The sequence below is a fragment of the Moschus berezovskii genome, chromosome 1 (genome assembly GCF_049115385.1).
Source record: "Moschus berezovskii isolate FMDL1 chromosome 1, NW_MosBer_1.0, whole genome shotgun sequence".
In the NCBI taxonomy this organism is placed as follows: domain Eukaryota; kingdom Metazoa; phylum Chordata; class Mammalia; order Artiodactyla; family Moschidae; genus Moschus; species Moschus berezovskii.
The window spans coordinates 90,876,832-90,892,328 of record NC_142460.1 but is presented as its reverse complement, the minus strand read 5'-3'; the positions used below and the strand labels follow the sequence as shown (position 1 = coordinate 90,892,328).

General features: G+C 45.4%; 1 protein-coding gene across 1 annotated transcript in view; it reads left to right on the top strand.

Moving 5' to 3' along the window:
- Positions 1 to 15,497, top strand: part of ITGB5 (integrin subunit beta 5) — a 118,581-nt gene that overhangs the window by 17,547 nt on the left and 85,537 nt on the right. The window contains exons 3-4 of the mRNA XM_055397146.2: positions 1,358 to 1,562; positions 11,698 to 11,947. Of these exons, the coding sequence (XP_055253121.2) occupies positions 1,358 to 1,562; positions 11,698 to 11,947 (455 nt within the window). The remainder of the gene's footprint in view (positions 1 to 1,357; positions 1,563 to 11,697; positions 11,948 to 15,497) is intronic.

Genomic DNA, 15,497 nt, shown 5'->3' with positions numbered 1-15,497 from the left:
TGTACCTGTCCTCCCTCGGGGACTGGTAGTGTCTAGCAAAAGCAGCCTTTGAGCAGATTGACTGGGCAGCTTGGATGAAGTTCATTGCTGGTGCAGGTGTCCATGCATCACAGGATGATCTTGCTGATGTAAATGGCTGAGGCTGTGGATGAGGAATCATGCAACTACCTCCCACTTAGGGTGAGGCAGTTTGATTCTGTGACATTGTCTATAAGAACGCAGGCTAGACCAGGCCAAGGGGAGGGGTGTTGGGGTACCCATCGCTTTGGGGAAACTGAAGATGCTTTCCTCGCCAGCCTGGTGGTGGGGATGTGCACTGGTCTGATCAAGACATGTGCACTTTGACAGTCAGAACTGGGTGGAGGACACCCAGTTCCTTAGGATTCGAGGAGCTGGCGGCAAGGCCCGGTGTGCTGGCAGGAAGTTCAGAAATTCCTTAGCCACGTAAGCTCTGAGCAGCCCCTGAGCCCTTTCAGCTCTGGACAGCTATTCAGTAATTCAGCCTCTGCTTCACACAGCTCAGGACAACAGATCCATACCTGTAAGGCCCTTAGCAAGGTACCTCTCCTTTCCCTATTGCTGTGATTTTTCTTTTTTTTTTTTTAACTGCTTCATCAGAATTGCTTTATCAGAGCCCAGCTTGACTGCACAGAACCCAGCTTTGGAATCTTGTAATTTCTAGAATAATCATTTTTCTCAGCTTGTTCCACAAGTGTTTTTGGAGCCATTTATATATATATATTTATTGTGGCATTCTTGGGGTTGTTGACAGGCAAGATCTCCTGTTACATCAAGAGTTCAATATACAAAATTAAAAAAAAAATTCAGTTATAAACCAGCAAAATCACAGAAGCTCAGAACAACACATCTGGTTTTACTTACTTAAAAATACTTCAAAGTCTCCTTGACTTCCTGGTCTTGACTCTTGCAGAGGCCCTACTGGGCACCTACTGGCCTTGGGATATTGTCTGAGTGATGGCTACTTGGCCACTTGTATCTTTCAAAATTTTTAGTTAAGCAACTTTTGACCATATCAGTTGTTTTCTTCTGCTTTATCAGGTAGACAGGCACATTTTTTTAAAGAAGCATTTTGACCATTAAAGTAACAGTGCGGCCAAATGTTTTACTGTGTTGTTTACAACTTACAAAATGCTTCCGTATCCAGCACCTCAGTTCATTATTTAATTCTCGTAATACTCCGTGAGGCATTTGGGGTGGGGGTGACCATCTTGTCCACTTTTGGGAAATGGAATGTAGAGGGTCCAAGGTCGAGGGGTGATGATGAATCCACAGCCTGAGGTGCTCTGGAGCCATCCTGACCGCCCCCTGCCCTCTTCTCCTGTTTCCGTGCCTCCAGGACTTCGGCAGCCTGCGGTCGGTCACCTCCCGGTGCGACTTGAAGGCGAACCTGATCAGGAATGGCTGTGGTGGCGAGTTTGAGAGCCCGGCCAGCAGCACCCAGGTTCTGCGGAGCCTGCCACTCAGCAGCAAGGGCTCCAGCCCAGCGGGGTCCGATGTCATCCAGCTGACACCGCAGGAGGTCACGGTGACCCTGAGGCCCGGTGAGTGCCCTGGGGTGGGCCAGTTCAGGATGGTGGGAAGAGAAGCCTGGCAGGGGAGGGCGATGGGAGGCATGGCCCAGACCCCGGGAAGGGAGGGCCAAGGCCTTTGGGATAATAAGAGTATCTTTGCTATTTTAAAAATTGTGGTGAAATATAGCAGCAGCATACATAACATACAGTTTGCCATTTTAACCATTTCTAAGTGTGTAAGTCAGTGCCATTAATTGTACTCCCAGTGTTGTCTAACCATCACCACTGTCCATTTCCAGAACTTTTTTCTTATCCCAGACTGAAACCCTGAACCCATTAAATGCTAACCCCTCACTCCCTCTCCCCCTCCCCGCTGCCCCCCAGTCCCTGGTAGCCGCCATTGTACTTTCCGCGTTTGTGAATTTGACTGTTCCGCATACCTCACACAGGTGGACTCAAATACACTTGTCTGTTTGTGACTGGATCATTTCACCTAGTGTAACGTCCTCCAGGTTCATCCATGAGGTAGCATGTGTCAGTTTCCTTGCTTTTCAAGCTGAATAGTCCTCCACTGGCTGTGTAGACACAGTTGTTTATCCATCCACCCATGGATGGGCTCTTGGGTTGTTTCCACGTTTTGACTGTTGTGAATAATGTTCTTATTTTTGATGGGAGGATGCTGGTACGTTTAATCCTTAGTCCATGCAAGTTTCTAAGGGAACGTGCTCCCTCCAGGAGAAAGTATTTTTTCCTGTCAGCAAATTTGAATCAGTGGCATTCTGAAGTGACAAATTTGCAGAGTAGAGATATTTTTTTTCTTTATGACCTTGGACCTCTGATTCCAAAATTGTGGTATAAGGGGACTAACAGTTTTTGCACACATACTATGTGCTAATTACTTGACCTACCCAAAGGTAGCAGACAGAATTTTACACCTGAGGAGCTGTGTGCTCAAGGGCTCGTAGGCAGAGCAGCAAACCTAGATCAGTGTTGGGTCTTCGTGGGTGCACAGCTCATGGTTGTTTCTCGCTCACCACTTCTGTCGCCTCAGATTCTACACATGAGGTCGCTTGTGATGTCACGGGAGGATGTGAACATGAATTAGAAAGTATCACTTGTTGAGAGAAGGCAGCCTTTTCCCCCCCGAATCCTGTTGACCATCAGCTTCTTCTCCTTTCTCATTGTCTAGGAAGCCAGTGGCAATAACCATTTCCAGATGGTTTGTTGAGACTTCAGGGTGACTGGGGCTGTGGGAAGATGAGGGATCTGGTTGGCTGTCCGGGCCTCTGGTTCTGTTTCTAGCTCGGGGCGCTGGCAAGCTGCCCCCTCCTTAGCATCTCAGGGGCTTTGTCACCTTCATTCCTCACAGCCCTATTCAGAGGCTTAAATGAGACTTTCTGTTTAAATACACTTTAAAAACCTTAAGTTACTGCTTTCAGAGAGTCGTGGCCAAAGATGCAGATTTTGGAGACAGCCACATCTCTTATTTGGATAGAGATTCTCATATCTCAGAAACAATCTAGCATGGCCCTGCACATCGTAAGCACTCAATCCTGCTGCCTCTAGGCATTGTTAGGAAGGACTCTGAGTCACCGTGCGTCTGAGAACTGTCTTATTTCGCCTGCTGACTTGTCTTGGAAATAAGAAACAAAAGAAAAGGGTGTCAGTGGCCCTGCTGGACACGGAGCAGTGCGAACTGCTTCACAGCCCAGGGCTTAGTGCTGGGATTAGCTCAACATACTGTTCTTACAAGTCATCTGACTGGAAGGGACACTTGGCCTTGTGTTTAGTGAGGTTCCGAGCTGAAGGAGAGAAGGGAGCCCTCACAGAACTGTGCGAGTGGGTAGACAAGAGGAAGCCGAGCGGGCAGATGTTCGGTGGTGTCCTCTGGGGAAAGATGAACGCCTCTCCTCACGTTAATCTCTGATTCAGACTCAAAGTCAAGGGCTCTGACCTAGAAGGGGACATAGGCATCCTTGTAAACTTGTAAGTTATCAGAGCACAACATAGGATAAAAATTGTTATTGACTAACATAAGTGGTGTATTTTTCTTTTTATCTTAATAACTGTGTAACAGGCACTTCATGAAAAGCCTTGAAAAATCCTCTACTTTAACACTGTTATGTTTCATTTTTGCTGGGTTTTCTGTCTTTATTCACGTGTCCATATTATTCATATCTTTATGGTGTTTATATTACTGTGTACCGTTTTCAGTTTTTGAAAACAAAGACCAAAATTAACACCTCTAAAAGAGTTTGAGGGTCATCATTGAAGGACATTTTTATTTTGGGAACTCCTCACCTAGAATCGCTCTGAGCCTGTGCTGCTCTCTCCAAGAAATATTCTTCATGGGGGTGAATCCTTACTCTTTAGGGTAGATTTAGTTTAGGGAGAAGCTGGAGGTCACACAAAGCCAGAGATGTCGCAGTTTCAATTCCAGTTTTTAAAATCAGAATTAAGGTGTGGCTCTAAAGCAGAGAGACTGTTGTTTGGTTTGACTTATCAATTAGCTTTTGAAACAGCCCCCAAAGAAATGATTTGAATAAGGGGAGCCTCCCTGTGCAAAGTTCTCATAACGTTCAATTTATGCACAATGCTTATTTATGCACGAAGCTCAACATGCAGTCAATTAAAGAAAGAAAGCAGTCTTATTTGGTATAGTTATATCTCTCACTAAGCGTTGTGATTCAGTTTCCAATATTGAAAATAAAAATACATGATCCTCTGTTGATACAGTATCATGATGTGAGGACTGTGCAGCTCTGGTCCTACAGAAGGTGCAGTAATGGAGAGCCCATTGCAGCCGTTAGAGATGAAGATGAGGAGGAGACCTGATGAAAGTGAATTCCTGGAGGCCTGGAACCTCATGAACACGTTTCTTTCTCAAATATAGAAACATGTGATGCCAATGATGCCTCTTAAAATTTTGAAAATTTCAGTATTAATAAATAGAAGTACAGGCAAACCCCAGATATTTATTTGTTTGGGGGAAGAGAAGAATAGTATGTTGTAATTAGCAACACTTTCAGTTTGCCAAGTGCATACTTATTTCAAGGGAATGCCCCTCTGACTCTGGGGAAGGCGTTCGGGTAAGCAGCGATTGGTTTCTCCACTGTGTATTTTCAGATATCTTCTGTGTCTCCTTTGCCCAGCTCCCCCATACCTCATGATAGGTTTTTGTTGAGTGAAATGTGTAGCACTTTATTAGCTTTATGCCAGACTAGTCAAGGACAAGCTTCAGCACTGTATGCGAGGCATGAGGCACTTCACCCAGGCAAGGTTATTATTCCAGAATAAGCCTGGAAGGAAAAGAACAGTTTTTCCCTTCTTTAAGCAGAATTTTTAAAATTTTATTTTGTTTTTTAGTTGAGATATAACTCACATACTTTATAACTTACCATTTTAAAGTATATGATTCAGTGGTTTGTAGTGTATTTGCAAAGTGGTACAGAATCACCACTATATGATTCCAGGACATTTTCATCACCACAAAAAGAAAACCCTGTAGCCCTTAATACTCCTTATTCTCTCCCTCCCCACCACATGCATTCAGCCCCTGACAACCACTAATCTGTTTTCAATCTCTGGGGTTTTGCTTACTTTTCATTTCATTTAAATAACATAATACATGGTCTTCTGTGTCTGGCTTCTTTCACTTAAGCAAAATATTTTCAAGATTCATTGATGCTATAGCATGTATTAGGACTTCATTCCTTTTTATGGCCAAATAATGTTCCACTGTATATGTATAGATATACCACATTTTAGTTGATGAATATTCGGGGCTGTTTTTACTTTGGGACAATTATGACTAATGCTGCTGTGAACATTTATGTACACATTTTTGTATGGACATATGTTTTCAATAATCTTGAGTGTATAGCTAGGAGTGGAATTGCTGGGTCATATGGTAATTCTGTGTTTAACTTTTTGAGGGACTGCCAAACTTTAAGCAAGATTTTGTATAAACACAAGATCATGTTTTCCATTCTGTTTCCAATCCTGGAAACTGTATGTCAGGATAACAATCTTTAAAAAACCTTAATGAAGAACATAAAATCCCTAAGAAAGAATGTAAACTTTAGAATAAAGCATACTGAAATGGTAAAAAGCTAGGGGTGGAACAATTAGAAAGTCTTAATCAAGACAGCCTCAGTCCATCAGCCTCTTGAAAAATGACCTCTGATTGGCAGCTTTAAAGCATTTTTTTAATGTTTTATTTTGAAGTAATTTTAGAGTCACAAGAAGTTGCAAAAATAATAGAGAGTCCCTGTGTACCCTTCTTAGCTTTCCCCAAGGATAATTTGTTACATGATTGGAGTGCCTTATCAGAGCCAGGAAACTGACCTGGGACTGTACTGTTAACTGCAGAGGATGGGTTGCTTTTGAGATGGGCTTCTTTCCGTCCCTGTGTATACTGCCTTTCTCCCCTCTCTCACATTCTGATTGCAGATGACACGTGCCTGACTTGGGTATTGCTTCTGCTCCCCAGACTGACAATGCACACACTTAAAAACACTTGATGATGGGTGGATAGTGCTTTGCTGTGGGCTGAATGTTTGTATCTCTCCAACATTCATATGTTGAAATCCTAACCCTCTAATGTGATAGTATTAAGAAGTGAAGTGGGGCCTTTAAGAGGTGATTGGGTCAGGAACCCTCATGAATGAGATTAGTAGTATAGAAACAAAATAAAACAAACCCCCAAAACCCCAGAGGGTTCTTCTGCCGGCTTCGGCAGGAAGTCTGTAGTCTGAAACCCAGAAGAGGGCTCTCCTCAGAACCCAGCCACACCGGCCTAGTCTTGATCTTACACTGTTGTTAACTGTGAGAAATAAATTTATGTTGTTTATAAGCCACTTGGTCCTTGGTACTTGTTTAGCAGCCCAAACTAAGATCATTTTGAAGGAAACTAAAAATGCTGAACCCTAATTGCTTGGCGTCAGTTACTGTAAAGGTCAGTAACGTCTTCTGATGGTTCCATCTGTCAAGATCAGAATTCTGAGGCGGGGTACGAGTAGTGTTTGGTGCAGCACCCAGCCTTGTTCTGGGCCAGGGAGGCAATTCTTCGTTATGGGTCTGGATTGAATTCTGAGTCTTAATTGCCTTCTGCTTCAGTGAGCAGAGAGCTGGGTGATAGTTTTAAAAGTTGTGTGCTGGGGCCCTAATTCCCTGTTCAGCTGTAGTCCATTTGTAATGTAGCTGATTTTAATGTTTCTTTCCATTTCTAGCACAGAAGTATAATTTTAAGGAATCTGTGCAATGGGGATAGTGAGAGTGTTTATCTGTTAGATGCTACTTTGTCTAAAATATTTGAACAAAAATCAGTCTTAGGAAAACCAAAAGTTGTTGCTAGAATTCTCTGCTTTCATTTTCTGGGAATGTTTGTCATCTGGTATATGTTCCCAGGAAAAATAACTTTTCACTTTTTATTGGAGGGAAGACAGAAGAAAGCTTTAAAAATACATTTCAGAGGGAATGCTGGTAGATACTTGATTATGGAGGGAGAATCTACACTTGGGAACCAAGCAGTGGCATGAGTTCTGTGCAGAATACAGCTGAGGCTGGGTGAACTGGAAACTGGAAAAACCAGAGGGGCTGCCGGAGTAGCTATGTTTTCACAGGGGTGAGGTGATCAGCTTTACTTTTGGGGTTTGTTTTATCCTATTTCTCTGATTCTGCTGCTGGTCCCAAGGTGGGGATTTTGTGGACTGACCCCAGAGAAGAGGGTGACAGCCACACAGGGAGAAGAACCTGTAGGGGTCTTACGTGGAGAGGGAGGAGGGGGAGGTGTGGGCTGGGCTAGTGTCCCCAGAGTCAGGCACAGACTGAGCGCCCATAGTGGCGGTGAGCCCGGCTCTCAGCCTCCTGGCCTCACAGGAGGTGGCGACTGGTTTAAAGTCTCAGGTGGTGCAGCTGGATGTATTATTGAGTGTGTCTAAGTGGCTCAGACGGTGAAGTGTCTGCTTGCAATGTGGGAGACCAGAGTTCGATCCTTGGGTTGGGAAGGTCCCCTGGAGAAGGAAATGGCAACCCACTCCAGTACGCTTGACTGAAAAATCCCATGAACAGAGGAGCCTGGTAGGCTCCATTTCATGGGGTGGCAAAGAGTTGGACATGACTGAGTGACTTCACTTTCACTTTCAAGCGTACTTGGTTCCAGAAGTGTACTCAAAGGTGGAGAAGGTGCCCCAGACCCTCTCCTAGCAGAAGGTAGCCCTGGCCGGCAGCGGCGGCTTCACCTTCAGTCAGCTACCCATGGGGGCTCCCTCATGAGGGAGTTGGGGCACTGTAGCTTAACTCCCACACTTGGCACCCACGCTGAGAACTGGTCCAGAAGTGTCAGTCCCTCCAAAATCTTAAATTGAGTCCAAGCTTATATTGCTTGCTGTGTAAACAGGTCAGTAAATCAAGAGACAAGTTGTTGGGACAAGGAATAATGACTTTATTCAAAAAGCAAGCAGACCGAGGAGATGGTGGTGTAGTGTCCCAGAGAAGCATCTTCCCTGAGTTAGAATTCAGGCTTTGTCCCTAGTGGCTCAGCTGGTAAAGAATCCGCCTGCAATGCCGGAGACCTAGGTTTGATGCCTGGGTTGGGAAGAGCCCCTGGAGAAGGGAAAGGCTATCCACTCCAGCATTCTGGCCTAGATAATTCCATGGACTGTATAGTCCATGGCGTCGCAAAGAGTCAGACACTACTGAGCGACTTTTGCTTTCACCTTTATACTAAAAGGAGAGGAGGTTAAGTATTGGTTCCCACTAGGCTTCAAAGGAGATGTTTTAATTTCTTCCTTCCTGCAGCCATTCACAGGTAAGCCTGGTTGAGGCGTTTCTTTCGAGTTGATAAGCAATGGTACGAGGCAGGGTTCCCTGAAATGGGCCAGTATGTGTAATTCAAGTTTATAGACAACATCCCTTTTAATTTGTGACAAATGTTCTTCCTCTATTACATTGACAGAAATTCCATTATTGTCAAGGACTACTGAGGAGTTTGTACCATTTAAAATCCAGCATAGATAAGGTAGCCGTAATATTTTGAACATTAATGATTTAACCCTTTTTTATACACTCCTCCCTAAATTTTTTTTTTTTTTTTTTAGCATTTACAGCCTCCCTTTGGGGAGGTGTGTGTGTTTTAGTGATCAGCTTCTCTTAGAATTTACTGGAAATAGATTTCTTACTTCAAAATAGAGAACCTCTTGCATACAGGGAGACCTATGTATCACATCTCATTTCTCTGTTTGCCTTCATGTCTGGAAAATTTGGAGTTAAGTATAATACCCAAGGCTGTTAGCCATTCACACTCAAGTTTTTGGCAGAATGTTCTGTCTCTCTTTTTAGCCCCACAGGAAATTGCTTTAATAATTGACTTTCAGGGGACCTGGGGTTGAAGCTTTTCTTGCATAGAAGCATTTGTACAGTGTTTATATATATATATGTGTGTGTGTGTGTGTGTGTATATATATATAGAGAGAGAGAGTCTCCTCCACACCCACAGTAATGAACATCTTCCCCATTTTACTGATCTAGAAACTGGGCAGCAAGTTTAAAGGAGCCTGAGATCTGGAATCCTTGGTGACAAGGTCTGGATTCCAACCCGGATTTTGCTCTCCAAGGCTAGTGTCTACTTTCCTCCCGTGGGTGTCTCTCAGCCTCCCTGAATCCAAGCTGGTTTCCTGGTCCTAAAGTGCTCATCTGTTAACTGGTCATAATCCCCCCAAATGTGGAAGCAGATTCTGGATTAAAGAAAGTGTAGCTGGGAACTTGGGGGAAGGGCACAAGTCAGAAAAACTGTGTTTTTCTGCAAGACCCTGCAAAGAGGTCATAGGCTTGGATGGAGGGGACATGTTCGCATGCCGCCACCCCTCCCCGACTGTGGTGTGGCATCCAAGGGTGGGAAGGGCTCTGTGCTGAGAGCTGCTCTCTCTGCCTCATGGGAACCAGAGACAGATACTGTAGCAGTCCGGAATTCATTCTGGAAGAAATCTGGAACATTCCTCTGAGTCAGACTCCAGTGGTTTTTAAAAATAGACTCATACCAACAGGCAGCCCAAACTACATCAATCTCCAGGTGGCTTGAGCAGCACATGCAAGGACAAGTCAGGGGAAGCAGGCTGGGCTCCGCCACTCAGGTTGCAGTGGTAATTACAGTAATCATTCTGCACTTGGGCAGGCCTTCACTGCTTATAAGACTTGCCTTCCCACACGAGTGCTTCAGAGACTTAACACTGGGTGCTGTTATTGCCATTTTACAGTTAAGGAAATGGAGATTTGGGTGGCATCCCTAGTTGAGGGGCAAAGCTGGAATTTGGACTAAAATCTTTGGGTCCTTAGATTCTTCACGGTCCAATTAATGAAATATGCCTCGTCTGGGATGGGAGGAGGGGAGGGACACAGACCACTGGGTCTCCTATCCTGCAAGTTCCAGAAGGCGTCAACCCACTGGTTGTCGGCTGGAGGTGAAAGATTGGTTCCTCTGAAATGTCTCTGCGGGTAGATGAGGCATGGACCCTCATGTGGGAGCAAAGTCACCTTCAACATTGCACCCTGAACACAAGAGAGTACATCCACATTTCAGATGTGTGTGGACAGTTCTACGCAAAGAGTCCAAAGACATCTCTTGGTGTCTCTGGGAGGCTAATAATCGTGATGGCAGATAGAATCATCTGGTAGGATTTACTTCTTGAAATTATTTCTGAACAGTGTGTTTTTAGAGGTTATGAAATGATGAAGAATCATTGTCCTGGCACGCATCCCCCAGTTACTGTGCTGACTTGGGCCTTTCTGCACAGCCTGTGGGGCAAGCTTGCAGAGGCCACGCCTCCCAGATACTGCCTTTTTCTCTTTGTTCTTTTCCTCTGAATCAATTTCTTTTTCCTTTGTTGACTGTCTTATTATAGAACCAAACACTGTTTTCTCTCTTGTAGCTTTAGATAAATCTAATAGTGTTTCTTTTTTTTTCCTTTTCTTTTTGAGAGTGCTAAAATTTGTAATATTCTCATATTTATACAGATAATTTGTGATAATGATTTGTTTCTGCAATGTCAAATATGCCCTAGAACTAAGTACTATTGTTTGATAAATGGCTAGAGAGGTGTAGAAATAGGTGACACAGTATAAGCGTGAAAATCTTTGCCCTTGTGGGGGTATTTTAAATAACCATCGTTGTTTTCCCACTCTCCCTTGCCTTCTCCTCTCCCTTGCCACCTCAGTTCTTGTATCTGTACCCTTCTTTTGTTAATTTCTTCCGTTTTCTGTTTCACACACACCTGTATAGTCTCCTGGCCACACTCCCATCTTGGTCAGTCCTTTTTCTGAAGTTGGTATGTGGTGGGTGGACAGCTTTCACCCAGTTTGCGTCCATGGAATTGTCTGGCTCATTATCCACTGATTGCCTAAAGTTGTTTTTGCTGAGAAAACAGAACACTGCTAAGGAGACTCATTCTTAAAGAGTTTCCTTAAAAATTGCTGCGGAGAAGGCAATGGCAAGCCACTCCAGTACTCTTGCCTAGAAAATCCCATGGATGGAGGAGCCTGGTAGGCTGTAGTCCATGGGGTCGCTAAGGGTCGGACACGACTGAGCGACTTCACTTTCACTTTTCACTTTCACACATTGGAGAAGGAAATGGCAACTCACTCCAGTGTTCTTGCCTGGAGAATCCTAGGGACGGGGGAGCCTGGTGGGCTTCCGTCTGTGGGGTCACACAGAGTTGGACACGACTGAAGTGACTTAGTAGTAGTAGTAGTAAAAATTGCTGAGCCCTGTGTGTGAAAGGAGTGGCTTCCCTAGTGGCTTAGATGGTAAAGCGTCTGCCTGCAATGCAGGAGAACTGGGTTTGATGCCTGGGTGGGAAAGATCCCCTGGAGAAGGAAATGGCAATTCATTCCAGTACTCTTGCCTGGAAAATCCCATGAATGGAGGAGCCTGGTAGGCTATGGTCCATGGGTGCATAAGACCCCATGTGTGTGAAAGGAGAGCCTAGAGCTGCATCTTTAGCACCCATATTCCATCAGTCACTCTGCTTCCAGGAAAAAGATGTCTTCCAAGAGGCACACGGTCACTAAATAAAAGTCACAGGTGGACCAGCTTTGAAAGCAAAACCCATCCCTTCCGCCCCAGCAAACGGGATAACCTCTAACACACATGGTCTCTCGGTTGGCACAGGTGACAAGACTGCGTTCCAGCTGCAGGTTCGACAGGTGGAGGATTATCCCGTGGACTTGTACTACCTGATGGACCTCTCTCTGTCCATGAAGGATGACCTGGACAACATCCGGAGCCTGGGCACTAAGCTAGCCGAGGAGATGAGGAAGCTCACCAGCAACTTCCGCTTGGGGTTTGGGTCTTTTGTAGATAAGAACATCTCTCCTTTCTCCTACACGGCGCCGAGGTACCAGACCAACCCGTGCATTGGGTGAGTGACAGCCGCCCTTCTGTTGGGTATTTAAGGACAGAGGAATGGTTCAGCAGGAAGACCTGAGCCTCAAGAAAGGCCTCGGGAGGTCATATCTGGGTCGGGGAGGGAACCTGGCTTAGGTGTTAAATTCTCTGAAGGATGTTCTGGCTCTGTTCTCCCTCTGCTTGAGAAGAAAGAAGTTACAAGGTTGTGTAACGCTACAGTGATGATAGCTCATTTGTTTTCCTGCCTGCCTGACACAGCACTGTTTTCTGCCTTAGCAGATTTTAGAGAGTGTTCTCAGGAAGTGATGGACCCTGATAAGCAGAAGCGGTCAGAATAACTTAAACTTTCCCCTTGTTTAGAGTAGCTCAGATGTTTGGAATAAGTGAATTCAAAGTCTGTTCCTGTCATTTATATAAATAATATAACTTACCTTGACAGAACAAAATGAAAACCCTGCCCTTTGTAAGTGTGATTTATTTTTCCAACATAAGTACTTGAATTAGAAAAGATTCAACACATTATTAGAGAACAGCAGTTTCTAACTACTGCAATGAACAAATCTAAAAAATTATGTAATGACTCAAGCTTGATGGAAGTTTATTTTCTGAACTCACCTAAGGGCTAATGGGTCTCCTGATCCTCTAAGCAGTGACTTGGGACCCAGGCTCTGTTGGTTCACGTGTGGCTTGTAAGGTCATCATGCCTCGAGGATTGCTCCTAGGAGGATATGGACCAGAAGAGAGTGGCCTCTGCTCCTACATTTGGTTCTATAGTACTGGGTTCTATAGGGAGGCTGGGAGGTAGGTTAGCCGTGTGTAGTAGAGGAGATAAATGAGTTGATGAATAGGTTTCTGCCCTGGTACATTTGTGTATTGGAGGTGGAGATCTCTTCCTCCAACTGCCCTAACACAACCTCTGTGAGGTGGGTTTGTTCAGATGGCAAAACTATGTGGTGTGACAACAAACCTTCAACTTTTTCTTATCTCTTCTCCATGTTCAGCTTTGGTTAGGCTTTGGCATATGAGGCCCCAAAACAGTTACTTAAGTTCTTACTGAGTGTCAGGCACCCACTGCACTTCATACCTTATGTGGATTGTCTCATTTAAATTTCCTAGCAATCTTTTGAGGTTTCTAATGGAGAAGGAAATGGCAACCCACTCCAGTACTCTTGCCTGGAAAATCCCATGGACTGAGAAGTCTGGTAGGCTACAGTCCATGGGGTCGCAAAGAGTCGGACACGACTGAGCGACTTCACTTCGCTTCAAAGTAGAAGTGAGCTAGCTGTAGTTTTAAGATAAGGAAAATGAGGCTAAAAAACCCCAAGATTATACAAATAGTAAGGGGCTTCCCTGGTGGCTCAACCAGTAAAGAATCTTCCTGAAGTGTGGGAGACCCAGGTTCAATCCCTGGGTCAGGAAGATCCCCTGGAGAAAGGAATGGCAACCCACTCCAGTTTTCTTGCTGGAGAATCCCATGGACAGAGGAGCCTGGCGGGCTGTAGACCATGGGGTTGCACAGAGTCGGACATGACTGAGGGACTATCTCTATCTATCCAGACTTGGAATACAAATCAAGATGAACTACTTCCAGAGTCTGTTTCCACTGATGCTTATTTTTCCCTGTCCAAATCACACCTCCACACAGTTGCTTGAGTTTCAGTAATAATACGCATTCCCAAATCACCTAGCCTTCAGGGCACTTGCCTAAGGGTCATGTTATCTATGCGGCAGTAATAAGCAATCAATCCCCAGATCTCAGTGGCTCAACACAATGAAAGTTTATTTCTTGCTTGTACAGAATCTCAGGAGAGCTGCTATCTGTTGCAGCTCTTCTTCAAGGGGTAACTCAGGGATTCAGGCATCTTGTGATGTCATTTTTGATTCTTTGTCTCCTTGGCTTTGCCTGAAGGGAAGAGGGCTGCTCTTAAGCCCCTGAGCCTGTCTGTCCTCTTGGCTCCCGTTTGGCAGCCTCAACAGTTGCCAGGTCTGGTTTGGGCTGGGCGGGGTGCTAGTTATGCTGGTATTGTGTGTTCTGAATCCTCCTTCATCCCTCTGTACGCTCTTCTAGAAGCTAACTTAGATCTTCTCCAGGGATTGCAATAACACAGTGGTGGAGAAAACAATAAGAACAAATTTTAGATACAGATGAGATTCTGAGCGCCTTAACCACGAAGAGGTGCTAGGTGTCCTCGTTTGCGGGGTTTAGCTTCCTCCCAGCCATTGGTGGCTGTGGTGGTATCGTTACTTTGGTCCTCTCCCCAAGTCCCCTGCGCCACATCTTTTTGTTGGAATTCTGTTACTTACCAGGAGCAACAGCATCTTAACCAAAAGTTTTTTCAGTGCATCCGGAATGGTGATTCTCTCTGTTGCTTTTCCTCTCTGCCCTCTGGTTGGGCCCTGTCTCCGGACAGGCAGGGTGTGTCTGTACTTCGATTCTTCTGGGGACCATCAGCGAACTGTCGGATGCTAGACTGGAAGCTGGCAGAGGATGAAGGGCTGGCTTGAGGCCCTCAGCATTGAGTATTCAAGGTTATGACGCTCTCATTCAGAGCTGCTTCTCCAAGCCCTCGAAGGCAGAACCAACTGCAGACAGTAGAAGTTTTGACAGTGAGTACAAGGCACACTGACAGGCTGCTTGGGAGACAGGAAATCCCGTGAAAGAATGGGCGTTTGAAAGGAAGCGTCAGGTCTGAGCTATGCAGATCCCTCCTGCCTAAACTGGGCAGCACTTGAGGGAGTTGCTCCCTGAATCAGTGAGCAGGCTGAAATAGATTCCCTGTGTCCAGGCAGTGGGCTCTGCTGTCGCCTGGGTGTCCTCAGAGATCTCCCACCACCTCTGGGGGAGAACAGCAAGAGGATGTAGGCAGGCTGTTTCTGCCCTTGATCCAGCCTGTACATGGGCTTTGTTTACTTTCCGAAGTGTTGATGGCTCTGTGAATTAGTTACCAACAGTTAAAAATAAAAGCTTTAACAAAGAATGGCCAGGATTTCTAAGTTTTCTCCAAAAACTAGGAGGTCTGGTAAAGCCAGGCTGGTTTCACATATTATTGGCTGCCACAGTCCCTACCACTCCCTTTTGTCTCCCAGCTGGTCTCACTCACTGGTTCTGTTACCGGGCCCTCTGTAGATTCTTGGATAGCAATGCCATAGAAACAAATGTTGCTCCCATAAGACTCTTAGACAAGCAGAGCTTTTTATTGAAAGGATGCTGCTGCTGCTAAGTCACGTCAGTCGTGTCCGACTCTGTGCGACCCCATAGACGGGCAGCCCACCAGGCTTCCCTGTCCCTGGGACTCTCCAGGCAAGAAAGAACACTGGAGTGGATTGCCATTTCCTTCTCCAATGCAGGAAAGTGAAAGTGAAGTCGCTCAGTCGTGTCCGACTCTGTGCGACCCCATAGATGGGCAGCCCACCAGGCTCCCCCGTCCCTGGGATTCTCCAGGCAAGAACACTGGAATGGGTTGCCATTTCCTTCTCCAATGCAGGAAAGTGAAGTCGCTCAGTCGTGTCCAACTCTTCGCGACCCCATGGACTGCAGCCCACCAGGCTCCTCCGTCCATGGG